At 37.7% G+C, this 23,020-nt stretch overlaps 1 protein-coding gene across 6 annotated transcripts in view; it reads right to left on the bottom strand.

Annotated features, from left to right (window-relative positions):
* The window catches only part of DMD (dystrophin), a 1,962,662-nt gene that overhangs the window by 214,418 nt on the left and 1,725,224 nt on the right, over positions 1-23,020 (bottom strand). For all 6 annotated transcript variants that reach the window (XM_045582357.1, XM_045582356.1, XM_045582355.1 and 3 more), the window contains one exon: positions 9,177-9,237. In XM_045582357.1, the coding sequence (XP_045438313.1) occupies positions 9,177-9,237 (61 nt within the window). The remainder of the gene's footprint in view (positions 1-9,176; positions 9,238-23,020) is intronic.

Raw genomic sequence — 23,020 nt, forward strand, 5'->3', positions numbered from 1 at the left:
GATGGGTTGAGTTATATCCCAAATCACATTGTTTAGATAAAGATAAGAGAAATCTTTAGACCTCAGGATTTGGTATGTACTATTCAGGCACACATGCTTAGGATTATTTCCTAAGCATCAACTATAAAAGACATGAGAAATTCTATAAAAGACTCAGCACACTTTCTAATACTGAAGTTGATGTCTAGAGGATATGAGAGACATACTTGGGCGGTAGATCTAAATTGACATACAGACACTAGGAGAATTTCTGAAGGAGTCACAAAACTGTAAAGCACATTCACTCATTGATTGAATCATTCAAATATCTACCGAGCATACGCTGTGAGGCATTACACTAGAAAAAGAGATACAGCACTTATCTGCTTGGACTCTGTTTTTCAGTCAAGGTTATATGTATCAGCTTATAAAATTATAAAGATTTTGAGATTTTTTTTTTAAATGAACCTATGAGACACAGAAGATATAAACATTTACATCTACCAAGGTCTACAAAACTAAAGGCCAGAATTAGGACTCTGCACAACACTGTGCATCTCATTCACTCTGTATTAGTTAATATCTTAAACTGAATTGTTTTCATGATTAGATAATAAATTATGTATTACTGACTATTCCTTCATTGTGGTTTCTAAGCTTAATGAGAATCAGCTAATGTGACCTTTGGAACCATCAAACTGTGGAGGAGAAAGCACAGCAGAGAAGACTGACCTCTGGGTTATCTTTGTGTACTAAAGCCTTTTGAAAAGCCTGGACACCAGGCTTTTGGCAGCAATTTCACAAATTTAATTACCCAGAGATATTCACCAATATCCTCAAAGACTGACCTCTGAAATTAGACAGTTGATCCTCTGTTACATCCACTTCCTATTATCAATGGCGCTAAACACTTAAGTAAAAGGTTTAATATTATTTGTCCTTTTGATCCTAATAAGATTGATGGTGCAATAAGAATCCTCAAGGGCAATGTGAAGATATATTTTCACTCCTCTGGAAACTCTTAAAAACAGCTTCTATTTTAAAGTCAACATTTATAAAATCAGGACTGGAAATGACTGTGGTATCATGTGATTCAGCCCCCTTGGTTGACAGGTGGAGAAACTGAGGTCCAGAGAATATAAGTGATATATTTTTGGTCAACTAGCTAGTTAACAGCAAAGCTGGAACTAGACTTCAATTCTTCTGATGCCTGGTCTATTTACTATTTCTGCTATTTCATATGGCTTTGTCAGCTGCAAAAGATATATTTTTAAAAAATATATACATGTGAACGATTTTACCAGACACAATATAAAATTGTATACTATATAAGGTATTCATATTGTAAGTAAAACTAAGGAAACCTCTACCAATCTCAACCAATGTTTAAACTGAATTTCTAGAAGAGTGAGGTAACAGAAATGAGACATAGGAGGCTGTTTTCTAAGTTGGATATCATAATCCAGTGTTGTTTTTAACAAGAGCCAAACTCATTCTTAGAAGTTGTATCCAGCCAGCACAGATATTTAGCATGTTGATTGCTGTAAAAGCTGCGACAGCTAACCACTGCTTCCCCCTATATAAACACAGGTACTGAAATAGCAATCAGTAACTCAAAGGAACAAATAGACTAACCAAAACATGAATCAGAGCAACTTCTGACACAAATAATAGGGAGCTGGAGCAAGAATGAGGGCAAGTTATACTTTAAATATGGTAGGGATTTGAAATCTAAAAATTGTTCAGAAAGCAGTAATGGAGGCAATATGGTGTTGAAGGAAGGTAGTGTCAAACTCAGATACTACTGGAGTTAGGGAGCATGGGTACTTATAATCTTAGCAAGATTCATCAGTTTAATTAAAAATAGATCAACATGATACAAGAAGACACACAAACACTGAAAGGCAAGTATAGGAAGATGGTCACAATTCCATGCAGATAGTCACATACTTGTACTAGTAAAGCCATAGGAATCCTATATAATAAAAGCCTAATATAAGTGTCCAGTCGTCTGGTCAGCCATTCTACCAATCAAAGTGTAATATGCTAATGATATGCTAAGGCTGCTTAACTGCTCACAATGATGTGCACTGACCACCAGGGGGCAGATGCTCTGACCCAGTAGCTTGCTGCTGGGGTCTGGCTATGGGGACTGAGTGAAATGGGTCAGACACACCTTGGAGCCCTTCTTCAGTCCCTCCCTGGCTGGCCAACTTCCCACGTCCTTCCCCAGCTAATCATGCACCTGTGGGGTCCCTTGGCCTGGCCTGTGCTCTCTTGCCATACAGGATCCCTTGGGGGATGTCAGAGAGCTGCTTTTGGCCTGATCCCACAGGCCTCTAATGGTAGTCATAAGAAAACAGGAGAGTCAGAACTCCAACCAGCAATTTGGTGTAGCTAACATAGCAATACTAATAAGAAATGTTGACTGAAGTGATTATTGGCTTTAGACTGGGAAGATTTATATTGCATTTTGCTAAGGATGAACTTCCAGAAAGTTGTGAGCAAGTGAGATGCCATAGGTGGCTGTAGAAATATGCCTGGAATTCAGAATAGATAGAATGGTACAAGGCCGTTAAGGCATTTATAGCAATGTATACAACATTCAAAATAACCAATAGGAAAAAGGTAGGCACTTCTCTGCACATGAGTTGTTTCTTGAGCATTGCATATAAAAAAGAGTTGAACAGTTAGTATGTTCCCCAGCATTTCTTTCCTCACTCTTCTGTGAAGTGCTTCAGATACTTAGAAAGGGAATTTGATAAAATGCATTACTGGTGATTGAGTCAGCAGGTTTGCTATTGAGTTTCATTAGTGAATGCCTCCCAATATTTAGCAACTCAGGTGTCTTTGAGGGGAAAAAAAAAAGAAAAAAAAAGATTGGTTTCCCTAAAAATCAGATCCTTTCTAAGAGACAACTGACAGAAATATAAGGTCAAACATTTCAGCTGGTATTACAGAAAAGCAGCAGCAAAGCAACCTTCAGCTAGAAGTAATATATGTAGAACAGATTATGACCTCAATTGGTTTCTCCATTTCTGCACCAATGTGAGACAGCGAGTAGCATTTACGTTCTTCATGAGTGAGTGGAGACTAGAGACAATGCTAACAAATTTAATAACCAATATTTGGGCCATTCCAGTCATAATATCCTAGGGAAGACATAACAGCTGGAAAGGATCCAGGAAAAGCAACTAAGAAGATCAAGGGGAATTCTTATCTTTCATTCAAGGACAGGCTAAAAATACTAAAAAGGATTAGAATATCTCAGACTGGAAAGAGGAAAATAAAAAGGGGTTAGTGAGAGGATGTGAGGTCAAAGTAAATATAATTGTAATTACCAAGTTCTATGACATTTTATTGGGGCTATCCCCTGAGGTTAAAGGATGTAGATAGAAGAAAACTGAAATATACCTTTATGTAGTCATATAGAAATCAGTAAATTTATAGAACGTATATACTTAAGACCATGCTGAAGCGGAAAATGAGAAAATTTTAAGAAACGATTGGATATAGTCAATGCCAAATGATTTACAATGCATCCTAATTTATATATATATATATATATATATATATATATATATATATATATATATATATATATATATAATTTATTGATTTTTTTTTTACAGAGAGGAAGGGAGAGAGATAGTTAGAAACATCGATGGGAGGGAAACATCCATAAGCTGCCTCTTGCACACCTCCTACTGGGGATGTGCCTGCAATCAAGGTTCATGCCCTTGACCAGAATTGAACCTAGGACCCTTCAATCCACAGGCCGATGTTCTATCCACTGAGCCAAACTGGTTAGGGCTGCATCTTAATTTTTCATTTTTATTTTTAAAATAAGTGTTCTTTTTATGTTTGTTTGTTTTTTTAAAATTGATTTTAGAGAGAGAGGGAGATAGAGAGAAATATCAATCCTCCTGCACGCAAGTCACAACTTAGGCATGCATCCTGACAGGGAATTGTAGTGATGACCTTCTGGTACATGGGAATATGTCCAACCAACTGAACCACACTGGCCAGGGCTGCATCCTAATTTTTAAACATGAAAACTACTAGGTTAACTGACAAACAGCTATGGTGCCTGCATCTAGGACAGAGTTCTGGGCTAGTGTGCTATTTCTTATGCTCTTATTATGTCATCTATGCAGAGACATATTGCATACAACTTTGGGATTCCTAAATTCTTTTGACAGTCAATAATACAGAAGAATAATTTTCTAACTGATTTAGAAAGCAAAGGAGTCCTAGCCCTTGGCTCCATTTGGTTTACCCATATGGGAATATATTACATAAAAAGGTGAAAGAAATCCTAACAGAATGCAGCAGCTGGTTAAAGGCTATTATATTGAAATCTTCATGAGTTTGACAGTAGGCCAAAAAACTACAAAATGGCAGAGAGTGAAAAAGGCAGTTGTAACAGGTTGAGCATTGTTGGTGATTATTTTTTCAGTGGCAATGAAAACTGTAATCAAATAACCTGAATGAGATGTTGGCAGAAATAAGAGAGCCCCAAGGGAGAGGGAATATGAAAACTGTAACAATGATGTATGCTATGGCCTAATAAACTAGACAAACATGTAGTTTAAAGTATCAAAATCAAGGTTTGTAACATCATATGAAAAGCCGGTTATCAGGTTGCAAGCATAAACACTGTCTGATTTGTAATCTAGAGCAGAAGATGTTGTTAATGACTTACAACCTCACGGGTGAGCACACAACTCAACAACTAACTGAAACTGTGCAACTAGTATAGAAATTTCTTGTGATTTAGATAATCAGTTTAATCCAGCATGAAAAGGAAAACAATAGAAAGCACTAAAAATTATCCACAGAAGACTCCTGACTTTGAAGCTGGAAATGTGTGGTAAAAACTCTTGAATGTAAGTCAAGACACAAAATAAGAAAGTTAAAAAATGGGTACTGGATGAAATAAGGCTATTATAAACTTATTGTTACTTGAGGACCAACAAGGAATCTCAAATTATAAATGGCTTTTGCCAGTGCATGAATCTACTGATCATTGTACATCAAAGTAATGTACTATAAGTAGAATACCTTAGACAACAGGAATGTAAATCACAAATGCTATTAATCTGTTCAATGTATATTTTCTGAACATGTGTTGTCCTTACATTATAGATTTAACATTTTAGAGGAATATTTGATACATTATATAATCCTTTAAAAAAATTAGAATTGTAGAGAGAATTGGTCTTCATAAAGTTTCTGAGATATCTTTGAGAAATCATGTAATTCCTCACTCCAACGAACTGATCACCTCAGAGGATTTTAATGTCCCCATACTCAGCTTTCTACTGAATTTTTCTATCCATTGTTTTATGTATATTACCATTATCCTAGAGAGCATAATAGTTCTTAATTATACACCAAGATTTTAGCTCTTTAAATAGTTACCTGGAGAAATTGTAGTGAGTTGAGAGGGCATCAACTCTAAGCTAATTAAACAGTGAAAAATAGAATTCCTATATTTATTTAGACAAAATATTTGTGTTATGTTAATAATTAAAGTAAAGACTTTAAAAATAAAAACAAACTTCTTGGGGAAAAAGCTGAGATTTAAGATTTTTAAATTTGGACAAGACCATAAAATGCCACTCATTGGTTCTTTGAGCTAAAAGGGATGTTTATTTTATAAATGAGAAACCAAGATTTGTATAGGTTAAATGACTTGTTCAAGGCCACACAGTCAACTAATTACAGAGCCAGGACTAGAAATCAAGTTTTCTTTTTTCCAGATCTGTGCCCTTATCAATACCACTATCATGATCTTCAAGTTGGTAAACAGTACTAGACTATTACAGAGTAGCTGCTTTCTGATTCTACCAAGGAACAGCAAGCAATTAATATATGAGGGTCGGGGGGAGAGTTGAGGGGTTTACAGCTTTTTGGGAATTTTTCTCCTTTTTATTTTTTGGTTTGAATTCATTTTTATTTCCTCACTACAAGGTACTGGGATCTTTTGTAGTAGGTGTAACATCAGGGGGGAGAAGATATATATTTAAGGAAAGGACAATGGGGACTGTGGTTGGGGGAGGGAACTCTAGAAATCTCCAGGAGATGATTTATTTATTTATTTATGTATTTATTTATTGGTAAGCCTCACCTGAGGATATTTTTTCATTGATTTTTCAGAGAGAATGGAAGGGAATGAGAGAGACACAAAGAGAGAGAGAGAGACATCAATGTGAGAGAGACAAATTGACTGGTTGCCTCCTGCATGTGCTGCATGGGGTGGGGATCAAGCTGTGACCAAGGTACATACATGCCCTTGAATGGAATTAAATCCGGGACTCTTTAGTCTGCAGGCCAAAGCTCTATCCACTGAGCCAAACTGGCTAGGGCTCCAGGAGATCTTTAATGAGCCCCAAACTAGTAATGATTTGGAATGGTTTAAAGATGTCTTGGCTTTTCAGTTGGTACTAAAACCTTGGCCACAAGTTTTTATTTCAGCTCATAACGATTGGATAAAGTGAGATCTTTACTAGTAAATGGATTAAAGAAGTAGTTCTCAAGTCTGAGTCAGAAATGAAAGTTTGTCATGACAAAGGCAATGATATAAAAGGTGATTGGGAAGAGTTTAATAAAATGGATTGAAAAAATATATAGTGTATGTAAAGCAATACAGTGCCTGTTAATATAGTGCTTAATACAACAGATTATTTAAAATAGTTATTTAAAATACATAGAGTGACTAAATCATTAATTATATATAACAAAAATATAATTTTAAAATAAGCAAATTAGAAAGTAGGATCAAAGCACAATAAAGAAGAATTTTTAAAGATAAGAGATAACTTGCCTGGAAAAATTTAATAAGAGAAACCTTTTCTAAAGGATGTGTCTTTCCTTAAAGAGTCAAAAGAGCCCCCTCATCCCCATTCTTCTTAGTTAACAAAACTGAGGCATAAAATCTAATTTCTTGAGAACTGTAGTAATGAAGATCTAGTAGTGTTGTTATTGTTTTAGAACTGAATTATGAAGAATTGATGGGCAGAGGAAAAATAAATGGGCAGATTTGATAAAAGAAGGCAGGTTTAAAAAATGGAAAAACACTTAATATTTTTAGTCAGACTCATGGTAGAGGCAAATTCAAAGAATTTAATTGGTATCAAAGTCTATTTCATGAATATGATTAGTTTTAATTGTTGTTGAGGTAGCTGATTCCAAGTTAAATTTAAGTTGCACTCACACTATTGATGAAACACCATTAATGTATCATAAAAACTCAACGTCCTTTCTCCCCTCCCTCTTTCATGTTGATCCAATGTATCATAATTTGTATTTCAGGCAGCATCCTGCTGAAGGTGCTTTTAAGCACCTGTACTCCTTTGACAGACACAGATGGCCCCAGGAAATGGTATCATTCTGTTGTTGTTATGTGAAAAATGCTGAGTGCTGTATTTCCAGAATGAATAACTCAGCTCCACAAATCCAGGACTGCTGCTGACTGCTTTTGGGGTTCATGAAGTATTTATTCACCTAAAACAGTTTGTGTACATATAGTTGCAGAAACCTTCAATCTATGTCTGAAGAAGAAATGCAGGAAAACCCCTCAATAGATTAAATTGTTCTTGTAACTATTTACTTTCACTGTTAATATATATATATATATATATATATATATATATATATATATATATATATATATGGCTAATATGCTACAAGTCTGACAGTTTGACTGGTTGTTATGACACACACTGACCACCAGGGGGCAGATGCTCAATGCAGGAGCTGCCAAGACACCCACTGGCCATTTGCAGAGAAATGACACCAGGGACCTGGCACTGACAAAGCAACACTCAACTTCCCCCAAATGGGACACAGGCCCTGCCACTACCCCAGAGTGACAGCCCACCAAATCATAGCTGATGCTGCTGAAACCCTATGGTGCAAAATGCAGCCCACAGGCACCAGGTAATGACATCACATAGCAATGCCTGGCTTCCTCTCCTTAGGGATAGAACATTTAACAATAAATGGCACTGCGTACCTGGTGCCCACAAAGCAACACTCGGCTTTCCCAAAGTGGGACACAGGCCCCACCACCACTCTGGAGTGACACCCCACCAAATTACAGCTGATGTTGCCAATGCCCCATGGCACAAAACGTAGCCCATAGTCCAGCCCAGCTCAGAAATGGTGGCTGTGGGCACCAGGTAATGTCATGTAGCAACGCCCAGCTTTCTCTCCCTAGCAATTAGCCTCCTTGCAGTTTCTTCACCCCAGGAACACGACTTGTTTTATAGACAGGTGCAGACATTTTACACTTTAACCAAATGTCTGTGAAGCATTTTCTTGTGTCTCATCTCATTTGATCCTCAGAAGTCCTAGAGTAGGTAGATAGGAGACTCAGTGGAATCCTATTTTCTTTTCATTAGCCAGAAAACAGAGATTTAGAAAGCTTAGAAACTTGACTGGACTGAAAAGAAGTAAGAAATGGTGGACCTTGAAAATGACTTTCAAATTTTCTCACTGTGTAGAATATAGTCAAACACTGCTGCCATTAAATATTTTACCCTTTGTTCTTCCTTCATGATCTACAATAATAATCTGCTTTGTGTTGATATTTACTGCTGTGTTGCTTACAATTACCAAAAGAGAAGCTGGGGTGCTTCACTAGGCTGGAAAAAGTTTAGCTACATCAGAAAGCAGGTCTAATTAAGCAAGTTCATATATATATATATATATATATATATATATATATATATATATATGTAACTCTTGCTGGCACAAATCACATGCGTGTGTTTCGATCTGCCATTGTTGATTGTGAGTTTGGTTGACACTTCTATTATAAAGAAAGGGTCAATAGCAATATTAGAATATTTTTTCTAATTAATTTCCTTTCAATGTGCATGAATTTGAGCACTGGGCCACTAGTATCGATAATATTATCAGCAACATTTTGTCCTATTGTGAAAAATCCACACCACCTCCAATCACAAAACACAACACATGGATTGCATCAAATGGATTTTTCCTAAAGGCAGCTCCCTATTGCAGCAGCAAATTTTCAGTGGTAATTTAAACATGAATTGTTTATCTTAGCTTCCTTGGGGAAGAAAGAACTAGTTATTGCAGGCCAGGCTAAAGTCACGTTTTACAAATAAATTCATTTGTGATTATACAGATTAGCCACAATAAAGAATGTGATGCTTCCGACTTACTTGATATAGTAGGGCACTTTGTTTGGTGAGATGGCTCTCTCCCAGGGACCCTGGACAGAAGCTGAAAAAGGAAATAAAAAAAGGCAAGGAGGTCAAGTTCACTGCAAACAGGAAAGACAACATTAATCTCCAGAATTACAATTTTACACTGATATTGGTCTGTTTGCTCAGTTGCCCATGAACACAGGATGGATCATCTGGCTGTTCTGAAGTTTCTGTCCTAATCTAAGTGAAATTGAAGTCATTCAGGCAAAAGATAAATGCAAAGAGAGAGAAAGGAATAAAAAACACACGTTCCACTTCCATACCAATAGAACAGATAAGGAAGTGAATGAGTAAACAGATGGATTTTCTCCTATGCGTCTCCATTGGGTTCTTGTCTTAAAATACTTCCTGTTGCTTCTCTGCTATCTTTTACTATGTGATTGACTGGGTTTTATTAGTTTAGCAGCTGAAACGTCCCTCTGTGATATATTTACATTCCAAGTTATTGAAGCTAAAATACTACACTTATCTATCACTCTGATGTGTTTGTCTTTCTCTTTATTTGGCTTTTACTGATTTCATTTAGTGATTATCTTTTTAATTGGAGCCTCAAAATGTCAGTTGACCAGCATGATCTTATTAGAAATGATAACAAAAAGTGAGAGAATGACATCTGATAATAGAATGTTATAAAAACCCTGTGATGAGTGATGAATCCTATAGGTAAAATTAGATTTCATGTACAGGAAATTCACTTTATAATGACTTGATTGTGTATTAGTCAAATCAATCATCTTTAAACTGTGTTTTCAATGTTTAAATTATACTTTTTGTCTTTCACCAAGCTGAACTTTTATATACCATTTAATCTCTGTGTGTTTTCTTTCTTTAAGACAAAATAATCATGTTAGATGTACTATAACATTCTTCAACAATAAAATCTTCCTCCTGAATAGAATTTTAAGAAACTGGGGTTTGGGAGACATACAATATCATCAGGACTAGATGAGAATAATAATCATTCTTATTAACATCTAGCAATTTTATGTATATGCCGATTTTTTCCTGAATTTCCATCATGCTTATAATTTAAAGCACAGCTGACGCTGACCATTATTTCCTTTGATGAAAAGCTCCTTCTAAATTAGTTTCATAGTAAATCCACTCCACAGTGTACTGAGATGTAACAAAACATCAAAGCTAATATATCCTTGACTAAACTGTATAATATGAAAGAACAGCTTCTGATATAAGTTAACTTCACCTACTGTCAGACAATTTAAGGGTAATGAAACTACACATTCTTTACTTTATATTGAGTAATAGAAGGATCAAATCATCCAACCTTCAACCAGATATGCTGCTTTGTACCTTGGTGAAATGTCATTAAAAAGATACAGAGCATGGATTTGTATTTAGCTGCTAATTAGTCCTTTTCATTTCGGCAGGCAGGTTTTTTTTATAAGAGGAAAAAGACATTAATCTGCTGTTTTGAAGTAGACCCTTGCCTTCAATCTCTCTCTGTGTCCTTTTTCTATTCTCCTCCTCTCTGTCTTTCTCATTCTCTTCCCCATTCTTGTCTGTTTTTCTTTTCTAGGTCTCAGATCTCTTACCCAGATTAATTAATAGAGTAAATAAGACCAGGTTTGAGAATTTAGACTGGACTTGATGTAACTGGGCAGAGTCTGGTGTTATGGAAACCTAATAACCCAAGTCCTCTCTAGGAGGAAACATGGTAGAGAGGCAGAATCATAGATCCAGATGCTCAGCATACCTTCTTCTTAAAAGGACAGCATCATAATGGTAATGGATGTTAACTAGACTTATTGTGGTTACCATTTTGCAATATACACAAATATCAAATCATTAGGTTGGTCATCTGAAACTAATATAATGTTGTATGTCAAGTATATCTTAATACAAAAAAGCTCCAAAAAGCAACAGCATCATGAAAAGAAGAGAACTCCAGAATCTTTAGGTCAGCCATCACTGGAGGTATTACTAAGCCTATGCATACCTAATCTGATAAAAAAGATCAGTTTTTCTTTTTAAAAAAATATATTTTATTGATCTTTTACAGAGAGGAAGAGAGAGGGATAGAGAGTTAGAAACATTGATGAAAGAGAATCATCGATCAGCTGCCTCTTGCACACCCCCTACTGGGGATGTGCCCGCAACCAAGGAATGTGCCCTTGACCAGAATCGAACCTGGGACCCTTCAGTCCGCAGGCTGATGCTCTATCCACTGAGCCAAACCAGTTTCAGCAGTTATTCTTTTCTTAAAGGTCCATAAGGGCTGGGCCCCACAATTGCTTTCATTATCCCTTTCCAGTTCTTATTATTCTGATAATCCAGAAAGTATAATTTCCAGTTCTGATAAAGAACTGATCATTTCCAGTTATTTATTATTCTGATAATCCAGAAAGTGTTTCTGACTCAAGAGATGTTGGGTATGTCCTCTGGCAGTACAAGAAAATCTAACAAGAAAGCAGTGCTGCCCAGCTGAGCTAATGGCTAGATCTACATTGAGTATCTATAGTTGACTCAGCATTTTAAATATTAAAAGCAAAAAACAAAACAAAACAAAACAAAACAAAAACAAACCCCAAAACTTCCCCTCCCCAAACAAACACCCTAGAGCAGTAATCAGAGCACTTGAACTAAATAGTTGAAAAGATTTTAAAAGATGTTCTAAAATATTATAAGTTCCAGATCAATATGAATTTTTAAGCTTTTACAAATAGAGTTCATAATTGTTAAAATTTTATGAAGTATATAAATTATACATAAAAATGTTATGTTTTAAAAAGCTTTGCCTTTATGTGTTGCTATCAAATATACCCAACGGTGAGACTCAGTGAACTTTTTGTGCTGAAATTTTTTTTTTCTATTTGACTCACAGTTTATATATGTACCTAAGTAACTGCCTTGCAGTCATCATTTGGAACTTTAAAATTTTATACTAAAAGTTCTCAATCCAAAAATAAATAAATAAACAATGGCCTTTCCCTATTCATCCCTAGGCTCATCACCACCACAGACACACACACCGGAACTGCTTGCTTTAGAAATATACAATCAAGAGGGTGGTTCCACGTGATTAGATTCAGTGCTCCTTCACAAGAAATTGTTAAGAGTTGTCAGGCAATTTTGCTTGGGGCAGCCAGATAATTCTAGTCTTGCCCATATTCAGAGTTGATCAAATATATGGTAACTCTCATAAGTGTGTCCCAGAATTATCATTTAATTTCTTGCAGGAGTGGCCACTCCAACAACAGCTGTTTCTTATCTCAGTGTGGCAGTGGAGGCTTGTCATCCTTCACAAAGGGAGCCTAGGTAATAGGCACACACATCCTTTGCCTGATGTGTCCATATTTATTAGCCCATCAATCGCAGATTTATTGGCAAATAGTTTTATGTGAGACTGTCATATCCTTTCGTATTTTCTTATAGAGATATTTCTATAACCACTGCATGTAATTTGAATGTAGCTTTGTGATTCTGATTCTTGAGTGTAAAAATCATTCATCCTTATAGGTCACCAGCACCATGGGGGTATTGTCTACCGGATTTAAATAGTAAACTGCACTGAGCTTATTTATTCTAAAACCAACCTCTGAGTTTCCCTCGTGCAGTTTGTTATTAAGAGCAAGAAAGGGTAGCAATTCTACCTTCAAATGCTTTTCTTCCCTTGAGGTGACAGGATCCAATATTGTGCCCAATGTGTTTTTGAAAAACACAAACACAGGCCAGGCTTTGTTTAGAAGTTCTTATTTCAACCAGTTTTAATGCATGATGAACAGAATGTGCCAAACGATGCACCCTGGTGTTAAGCCATATTTTAATCGACACAGGGGCCTAACCAGAAAATTAAAAAGAATGCTAATGTTATTCAAACTGTGCCAAGACAGCACTCTATGGAATTCAGACCCACATACAGGCATTAATCTTTCTACTTTTCTTATATTTGGTGGGTTTGAAGTTTGATAACATAGTTGGGTCAAAAGAAGTGGAGGCAGATTATGAAAATAAAAAATATATCATTCATTGGACACAAAATAGAAACCTCATCTATGGGGTTAAGAAAAAGGTGTTAGAGCCAAATCCGGTTTAGCTTAGTGGAAAGAGCGTCGGCCTGCGGACTGAAGGGTCCCGGGTTCAATTCCAGTCAAGAGCACGTACCTTGGTTGTGGGCACATCCCCAGTGGGAGGTGTGCAGGAGGCAGCTGATCAGTTTCTCTCTCATCATTGTTTCTAACTCTCTATCTCCCTTCCTCTCTGTAAAAAATCAATAAAATATTTTTAAAAGAAAAAAGAAAGAAAAAGGTATTAGGAAGGATTGACTGGCCACTGGTGCCTAGATCCTCAAAAGTGTACAAATTCTAGTAATAGTTTAATGGACATATGCTATCAAAGACATCTACTCTAAAGCAATGACCTTTTGGCACTTTTTCCTCCATTTATATATATATATATATATATATATATATATATATATATATATATATATATATATTTATTTATAGTTGATTTTTTTACAGAGAGGAATTGAGAAGAATAGAGAGTTAGAAACATCGATGAGAGAGAAACATTGATCAGTTGCCTCATGCACACCTCCCACACCGCCCACAACCAAGGTATGTGCCCTTGGCAGGAATTGAACCCGGGACCTTTCAGTCCGCAGGCTGACTATCCACTGAGCCAAATCGGTTTTGGCCACATCTAGGTACTTTTAAGACATTGTTTCCTAATATCTCTATTCCCTTCATGAAATTTTAATACTATAGGTAGTAATATTTATCTGGTTATATATTGTATGCATCTGTGTTTTACATAAAAAGAGTAATTTTTTTTTTGTTCTCCAGGAAAGAATTTTCATTCCCTTGGGGGTAATATCATTCCCATTGAGAATACTTGATCTAGAAGAGGTGTTGGGGGAGGAGATAGGAAAACTCTTATGTACTAGAAACATGATCTCAAGTAGCTTATTTGAGGTATTATTTTAATTTTGCAGATAATGAGGCAATTAAGATCACATGGAGTAGCACGTATAAGGTCCTAAGTCAATAAGTATTAGAGCCTAATTTTTGTTATTACTCAAACCGAAGTCAGATGATTCAGGAAACAGAAAATAACATGTTGCATGTCTACTAGGTGCTCAGCACTGTATACTTCTTAATGTAACCCCTCAAACACCCTATGAGGTCATGTGATTCCAATATTACACATGAAGACATTAAGGCTCAGAAATGGTCAGTAAACTAGCCCAGGTCATATGCAGCTAACAAATAATACATCCAGATCTGTCTAGTCTTTGTACTTTATCATGTGTGGTATGTAACAGGTAGTCTATAAATATTTGCCAACTCTGTAAATAAATACATCTTAAAAGGGATTAATTGTAATGCCATATAGTTAAAGTTCTTTATACTATATCTGTTATCTAAATGTATCCTCTGCATCATTTTCATCAAATTCACCAAATTATTTTACAGAAGCTGTTTGAACAACTTCAATGTCACCAGATCTCAAAGGGGTTCTTTTAAATTGCCTATGGCACATGTGTCAAACACAAGGCCCGTGGGCCAAATCCGTCCCGCCAGGCCTTGCAATGTGGCCCGCACCGCGCTGTTATCACTGCACTCCACTGCGTTTCCATCACAATGACAGTTTATGACTGTTCAGTAAACCATTCGGCCCGAGATTTAGGCTGGATTTTAGATTTTGGCCCCTTCTCTGATTGAGTTCGACACCCCTAGCCTATGGCTTTAGTGATGATTAGCAACAGCTTTCTTTTATTCTGGTAAAAATCTGTCTCTCTGTGATCTGTAATCTCCATCACTGGTCCTGTTCTAGATGTCTAAGTTAAATAATCTGGTCAGTTCAGAGAGGCTATTTCCAAAGAACTAAGATGAGACTGATTTTCATCTGAAAGACAAACACAGAGCTTCAGTCCCTAAAGAAACAAAACAATGCCTAACATCACTTCGCTCATTATGCAACACATTTTTGTAGAATACCTATTATGCATTAGGCACTGTGCAAAGTGCTGGTGCTAATGCAGTAAATACAACAGACTTAGTTCCTGCTATTTTGCATTTCGTTTTAGTCTCTGGGGATGTTTTCCAATGAGCACATCTAACATTTCTGCATTAAAATCAATCAACTGGTATCTACTGAACACACATTATATGTATTTTCCTGTGCTAGATATTTGCAGGTAGGGGGGGAGTAGGGTGTGGTGTGCTGAAGGAAGAGTTTTCATGCCCTCAAGGACATTATTATTTAATGAGGTCAGGTTTTAGATGAGCATCCTAATATATAAAAACTCTGGTCATAATGAATAGTAATGACAGGAGGCTGACCAACAGGAAGTCAGTGCTGGCCCTGCCCCCAAATAAGTGGTAAAGGGCAATCAAGCAGGCAGGCAGAGGAGTTAGGGGTGATCATATAGGCAGACCAGCAGTTAGGGGTGATCAGGTAGGCAGGCAAGCCCTTAGGGAAGATCAGGTAGGCAGATGGCTGGCCCTGCCCCCAAGCAAGCATTAAGGGCAATCAGGCAGGCAGGTAGAGTGATTAGGGGTGATCAGGTAGGTAGACCAGCTGTTAGGGGTGATCAGGTAGGCAGGCAAGTGGTTAGGGAGATCAGGTAGGCAGACTGCCCCTCTTTGGGCTGGCCCTGCCATAAGCAAGTGGTTAGGGGCAATCTGGCAGGCAGTTAGTGTGGTTAGGGGTGATCAGTAGGCAGACCAGTGGTTAGGGGTGATCAGTAGGCAGACCAGTGGTTAGGGGTGATCAGGTAGGCAGATGGCCCCTCACAAGGCTTGCCTCCCCCCACCCAGCAAATAAAGAGGTAGGCACAGGCCAGCTAAGCCATTGCACCCCAGCCTGTGGCCTGCAGAGAAAGGATACCTGTGGCAGGGGAGGCGGGGGCAGTGCTGCCTGCAGAGGGGATGAGGCAGCTGCCTGCAGCCCGGAAAAGGAAAGCCCTGATCTCAGGCCAGGCCTAGGGACCCTACCCAAGGAGTCTCAGATTGTGAGAGGGTGCAGGCCAGACTGAGGGGACCTTCTCTCCCCCCAAGTGCAGGAATTTTTGAACATCGGGCCTCTAGTATATTATAATGGTAGTGTACCAGTGAGAGTCCTGGCTGGAAACAGATGTCACATTCAAATTGGGTAAGTTGAATAGAGTTAAGTAAAAGGGCTGGCCACAAAGGTCTGTACAGGGAGTGGAGAATCACAAGAGATAATCTTAACAACATAGGGATCCATTACCACCCTAGGTCTGAGGAGCAAGGAAAGAGAATCATCAGAAGAGGAGGACTAGGAATGGTCGGGAGAGATAAATAGGGGAGAGCAAGTGAGACCCTGGTCTCTCCCAAATGAACAAATATTCATATGTACTGGTGAAGAGGTCATGTGACTGTCTCCTACCACAGGTATCAATTGGCTGAGCCCAACTCGAAGCAAGGGGCCTGGAGATCCCACTCATGCAGCCCAAACAGGACAACCTCTCAAGGCCCAAAGCAAGGCAGGGAAGTGTGAAGAGGGCATGTGGAGGGGCAAAGTATATTAAAATGGTTTGACTCAATTGAGAGGTAGCTTTTGTTCATTCCCATCATTTTTCCTGCCTGGAACATGGATGTGAGAATGGTTGGAGCTTTAGAAACCAGGAGAATGAAAGCCATCTTGGTTGCAATCCCTCAGAAGCAGTCATGGAGACAAGGATGTGGGTACGAGTAATTTGAGCAGTAATTCAAGGAAGCACTGGTAGAGGATCAGGTAGTAAGACAGGAAAGGGAGAAAAATTGATAAAAGATGAATTATTGTTTTGGGTACAGTTTTGGGCTCAGTGCAGCTGAGAATACACTTTAGAATTATGTTTCTTCCCGTACCTCCCTCCCCCACACTCCCAGGGGAAAGGGAACTGGATTATTTATTTACTATTGCTTGAGAGATACTATTGGAGTTTGGAGGCATGTCATTAACTATCTGGTATTGTTGCTGGCCCCTTGAGCTGGTGAGCAGACTTCAATGGCTAGAAAAAGATGTTTTACTTTGTGCAAGTCCTTGCTTAGTTTTCTGTTACATACAACCAAACCTGCTTCTCATTGAACTACTTCCACTCACCCAATGCATCTATGGCTCACATTTAAAATGGCTGAACAGCATTCCATTGGTGGATGTACCATAATTTCTTGAAGAAATCAGTTGTTTCCAGTTTCCACTGTTATAAGTAAGCTTCAGTGAACATTTTTGTAGATAAATCTCTGCATGCATTTTTGTTAATTTTCTTAAGCAAAATTCATTGAGGTATAATTATTTGATGAAAGGCTATGAACATTTTAAGGGCATTTTATACAATTACACTCCTACCAGGAGGAGTATTTCTTTGTTGTTCCAGATGGAAAGAGAAAAATCAATTTTCCACAGGTAAATGGCGCTTGGCATAATTCTCAAGGTACGTTAGATATACTGCTTGATACAGTGGATTATTTGAAATGTGCCTCTTTGATAATAGATAGTAAACTTTTTGAGTTCAGAAAGGCACTCAGTACATTGCATTTCTACCTCAAAGCTCAACTCAGTGTCTTGAGGGGTATCTGGAACAAGTGGAAAGTGTCCGGAACACAGTTTCAGAACTGGATTTGAATCCTGACTCCATCTTTACTACATGAACTTAAGAAAGTCTTATCTTCTCTGTGAGCCTTCTTTTTCTTACATAAAAATGGGGATAATGATATCTCCCTTCCCAAAATAGTGTCAGGATAAAGTGAAAAAGTATATATGAAACTGCTTTGCAATATGTTAATTGCCATACACATAATGTCCATAATCACATAACTATGGGATATTGTTTGAATGATGGTAATCCTAGAATCAATCTCTCTGCTTCACCTGAGCAATTGTCTTCAACTTTTAGATCCACTCCTAACTACTATTTAAAAAAAAAAAATGAATATATTGATTTCAGAGAGAGGAAGTGAGAGGGAGAGAGTAATAGAAATATCAATGATGAGAGAGAATCATCAATCAGCTGCCTCCTGCACGCCCTCTACTGGGGATTGAGCTCACCACCTGGGCATGTGCCCTGACCAGGAATTGAACCTGTGACCTTCTGATTCATGGGTCAAGGCTCAACCACTGAACCACACTGACCAGGCTACTTTATACTATACATATTAATGTACCACATATGTATAGTATAAAGTGTGACAGAAAGAAATGCCTTTCAATACCATCTAATTGCCTGGGCTTATGGTACTTCTTTATACATCTCTGACTGCCTAAGCAAATGGTATCTACTGAAGAGATCCTTCATTGTTGGTAGACCATCTGTTCACTATTCCTCAGCATAAATGATGAACAGATTAGTTCATATTTGATACAATGTGAAATAGAGGGACACCGACTGTTTTATAATCAGAGGACTATGATAATGAAAAGATAAAAAGATTGTTCTTCCAGGAGATCATGGTCAGAGCACATACCTGGGCTGCAGGCTCGATCCCCAGTGCAGGAGGCAGCCGCTCAGTGATTCTCTCTCATCATTGATGTTTCTATCTCTCCCTCCCTCTCCCTTCCTTTCTGAAATCAATAAAAATATATATTTAAAAAAAAACACATTGTTCTTGTGACATTATATACAATGGATTAGAGGTAGGAGAGTGGATTTTGAGAATTACCCAGTGCAAGTGTGAAATCACATACTCTAAACTTCTAAGGTTTAGTTATTAGGCAGTTGGGAATTTCACTGGCAGAAAAAAAATAGCTATAAGGTAAATTTCAGATAAATTATATTTTTAGGTTAAAATATTTGAAATGAGGGTCTTTCACTTAAACCCAAGTAAAAGGACAAGACCTTAAATACTAGATGATAGCTGAAGCTATGAAAATGGATATACTCTTGTTTTTTCCACCATCTTGAAGCCGGTGGAGACTGCTGGGAACAGAACTTCTATAACAACAAATATATGTGGAAGGCTGTGGTCCAAGGCCATTTGTGTGGCTGTAACTGGAGTCTCTGGAACCAGAAGGAACACATGATCTTCCTAAAATTGAAGGTGTTTATGTTTGAGATGAAACTGAGTTTCTATCTAGGCAAGAGATGTGCTTATGTGTCCAAATCAAAGAACCAGACAATGACTCCTGGTGGCAAAGTGAACAAAACCAGAGTAATCTGGGGAAAGGTTACTCATGCTTATTGAAATAGTGGCATGGTTTGAGTCAAATTCCAAAGAAACCTTCCTGCTAAGGCTACTGGACACAGAATTTGTGTGATGCTGTACCCCACAGAGATTTAAACTTATTGAAGAGTAAATAAATAAAATAGATTTGTTCTCGCACAAAAAAAGAAAACAGATAGACTGTTTAAGGAAAGAAGGCTGTTAAAAGAGAGCTATACCCTAGGGACTGCCCTAAAAAGGTGGTGGCAATAGAAAAGCCATCAAAAACAACACAGAAACTACAATGAAGTACAATAAACACAAGGACAGACAGATGGTGAGGTATGAATGCCAATGGGTTCCAAAGGACTAAGGCTCTAAAAAAGGAAGATGTATTTGGCCACAAGATCCCTGGTTTCCTCAACAGGGCAATTTCACAAGAGTGTTAAAGACCTAATCAGACCACAAAAATTGAAGGAGGGGGTAGACAGAGAGAAAATAGTAGAATTGGGTCCTAACCAACCATTTGAGAAGTTGTCAATGAAAGGAGAACATCTAAGGTTAGCCATTCCCTCTTTCCTGTTCTGTAAACCAGCCCATTCAAATAATTTATTTATGGAATTTGCTTCTGGTCCTCTTTATAATAGTAAATTACATGAAAAACTTATTTCTGCCTCTTCTTTTTTTTTTTTTTTTTTTTTTTTTTTTTTTTTTTTTTTTTTTACTTCCTAAGGTCATGATTAAGATTATAATACAGTGTTTAAGTTTTTATGTCATTATTAATGCTGACATATAGGTATGTATATATCGTATTTCTCCATTGCAATTACTTTAAAAATGTCTTTTTATTGATTACAGAGAGCTAGGGAAAGAGACGTCTATGAGAGAAAAACATTGATCAGCTGCCTCCTTCATGACCCCCTACTGGAGATTGAGCCTGCAACCCAGGCATGTGCCCTGACTGGGAATCAAATTGGCGACCTCTTGGTGCATGGGACAATGCTCAACCACTGAGCCACACTGGCCAGGGGTTCAATTGCTTTCTGTATTATTTTTATTTCCTTTTGATGTGATGCATATAGTTCCTACAGCAAGATTACATTTTCTGTCATTTAACTGAAAGGCCAAGTTAAATTTAACACTTTTCAAAACATTAAAATAAGAATAGTGCTTTATATGTCTATACTATATATCAAAAGTAAAGATTCAATAAAAACTTTAAGATCACTTACTAAACTTTCAAACATAGGGAGATTTTTCCATAAAGATTTCAACAGCAGAGACAGATGGGCTACATTCAGAGGGGAAGGTCACAGGAGTGATGAATGAGACCTCCAATGTCTGCCATAGCTGTGAAAATCTTTATGGCTAACTAAAATTCCTCACAAATAACAACCTGTAAATATTATATGAGCTGTCAGATAGATAACACTAAGCTCTGAGACCATCACACATGGAGAACAGAATACAGATGCTCCTCCACTTACGATGGGGTTACGATCCCATAAACCCATTGTACGTTTAAAATAGCCAAAGTAAAAAATGCGTTTACTATAATACACCTAACTTATTTAGCTTAGCCTGGTCTACCTTAAACATGCTCGGAACACTTAAATTAGCCTATAGTTGGGCAATTTATCTTGAGTTTCATCTCATTAATAATTGCCTTCCTCTTCTCACAAGAAGCAGGAGGCACAGATGAACATTTTGTAGGCATAACGGAATGTGAAAACACAAAACACAATACCCCCAAATCACTGGCAACATAATACACTGTAGAGTATTATGTGGTTTTTTGTCCCGCCCCCCCCCATGATCAAACAGGTGACTGGGAGCTATGGCTCCTTCCCACTGCCTAGCATCACTACAGAGTATCATGCCACATATCACCAGCCTTGGAAAAGATCATAACTCAAAATTCAAAGTAAGATTTCTACTGAATGTATATTACTTTCCCACCACCATAAAGTAGAAAATGCACAAGTTGAACCATTGTAAATTAGGGACCATCTGTACCACACCATTGGATTTGTCAGTGGATTGTCAAGTCATGTAGCATATCAGGCTTACATTTGATCAGGGGAAGTCAAGAATTCATACTAAACTACTTGGCAAGGTGACTGAGTTGCAGAGATAAACACTATATCTACTACTCTGTGCTGCTGCCTGCACAGTCCCACAAGTGTAATAAACAATATTTGGTCGCATTACTCATGAAAGAAATGCTCCTTCAAACTGACTTACACAAAATTCTAAGAACCTTATTGTGGCTATTTAGAACGTTATGAAAGAAGACAGGTGGATGAGAATAGGTGTCTATAGAAATAGGGCTGTGACTGAATTATGCTTGTGGAATTTCTGAATAATTTTGAAAAGAACTGGCTGACCATTACCATTGAATTTTCCTCCAGGTAAAAGTGGCTGCAATCTTCAGGCTGTTTGGGTTAAGTCGGGTTACTAACAAGTCAGTGCAATATTGCCAGGTGCCTTTAGTGTCTCTCTAGATGTGATTTTAAAAGACGGCAGGTAAACACCATTTGCTGAATGCTCTCTGTGTGAAAGGTATTGTATTGGGCACCAGGGAAATTTCAAGGAAAGTAAAATTTGAAACTTGAGACGGTAGGGAGCAACTCGGATATTAAAAACCAAATGACTATAGATGGGATGTACATTTATTTAGAAAGCAAGATAGGAGTCAGAAAGAGTGAAGGATATGGCAACAGGAATAAGAGTGTGGGAGAGATGGAATTTTGGTCCCAATACTTTACACCATTGTCAAAGAATTAAACATCTATATCTTAGCCATAGTTTCATGGTGGGCAGTGTGCTTCCCAGACCTTGACCTTTGGCTTGACCATGTGGCTTGCTTTGGCCAATGAGGTTTTTGCAGACGTGACATGAACAGAGGCTTGTCCACTTATGCTTTAGTGATCTGCCATGAGCACATGTCCCAAGTGGCCTCTGATCGCGTGGTCTTTAAAACCCAACACATTTAGATACAGTCTCTGAACTAAGTTTGCAGCCTGGAACCAAACCCAACCAACCTGCAGCCTGAGGCAGAGATTCCCAGTCAATCTTTATCAAACTTTATCTAGATTACCTAAACTCTAGTTGACCTCTAGATCCATAAGCATAAGAAAAGAAGCTTTTTACTTTAATATAGGAGAGAGGGAGAGAGAAGATAGAGTGATAGTGGCAATCCTCTAGAACAGTGGTTCTCAACCTTCCTAATGTCGCGACCCTTTAATACATACAGTTCCTCATGTTGTGGTGACCCCCCCAACCATAAAATTATTTTTGTTGCTACTTCATAACTGTAATTTTGCTACTGTTATGAATCATAATCTGTGTTTTCCGATGGTCTTAGGTGACCCTGCTAGCGGTTTTCAACCTGTGAGTCACAACCCATAGGCTGAGAACCCTGCTGTAGAGCCTAAGACCATAGGAAAACACAGATATGTACATTATGATTCACTCACAGTAGCAAACTTACAGTTATGAAGTAGCAATGAAAATAATTTTATGGTTGGGGGTCACCACAACATGAGGAACTATATTAAAGGGTTGTGGCATTAGAAAGGTTGAGAACCACTGCTCTAGAAGTTATTAAACTTGTCAGCCTCAGTTTTCTCTTCTGTGAAATGGAGATAATAACAATCCTTATTTTATAGGGTTGTTGTAAGGATTCACAGG

Source organism: Pipistrellus kuhlii, unplaced genomic scaffold (genome assembly GCF_014108245.1).
Source record: "Pipistrellus kuhlii isolate mPipKuh1 unplaced genomic scaffold, mPipKuh1.p scaffold_m20_p_16, whole genome shotgun sequence".
NCBI classification, from domain to species: Eukaryota; Metazoa; Chordata; class Mammalia; order Chiroptera; family Vespertilionidae; genus Pipistrellus; species Pipistrellus kuhlii.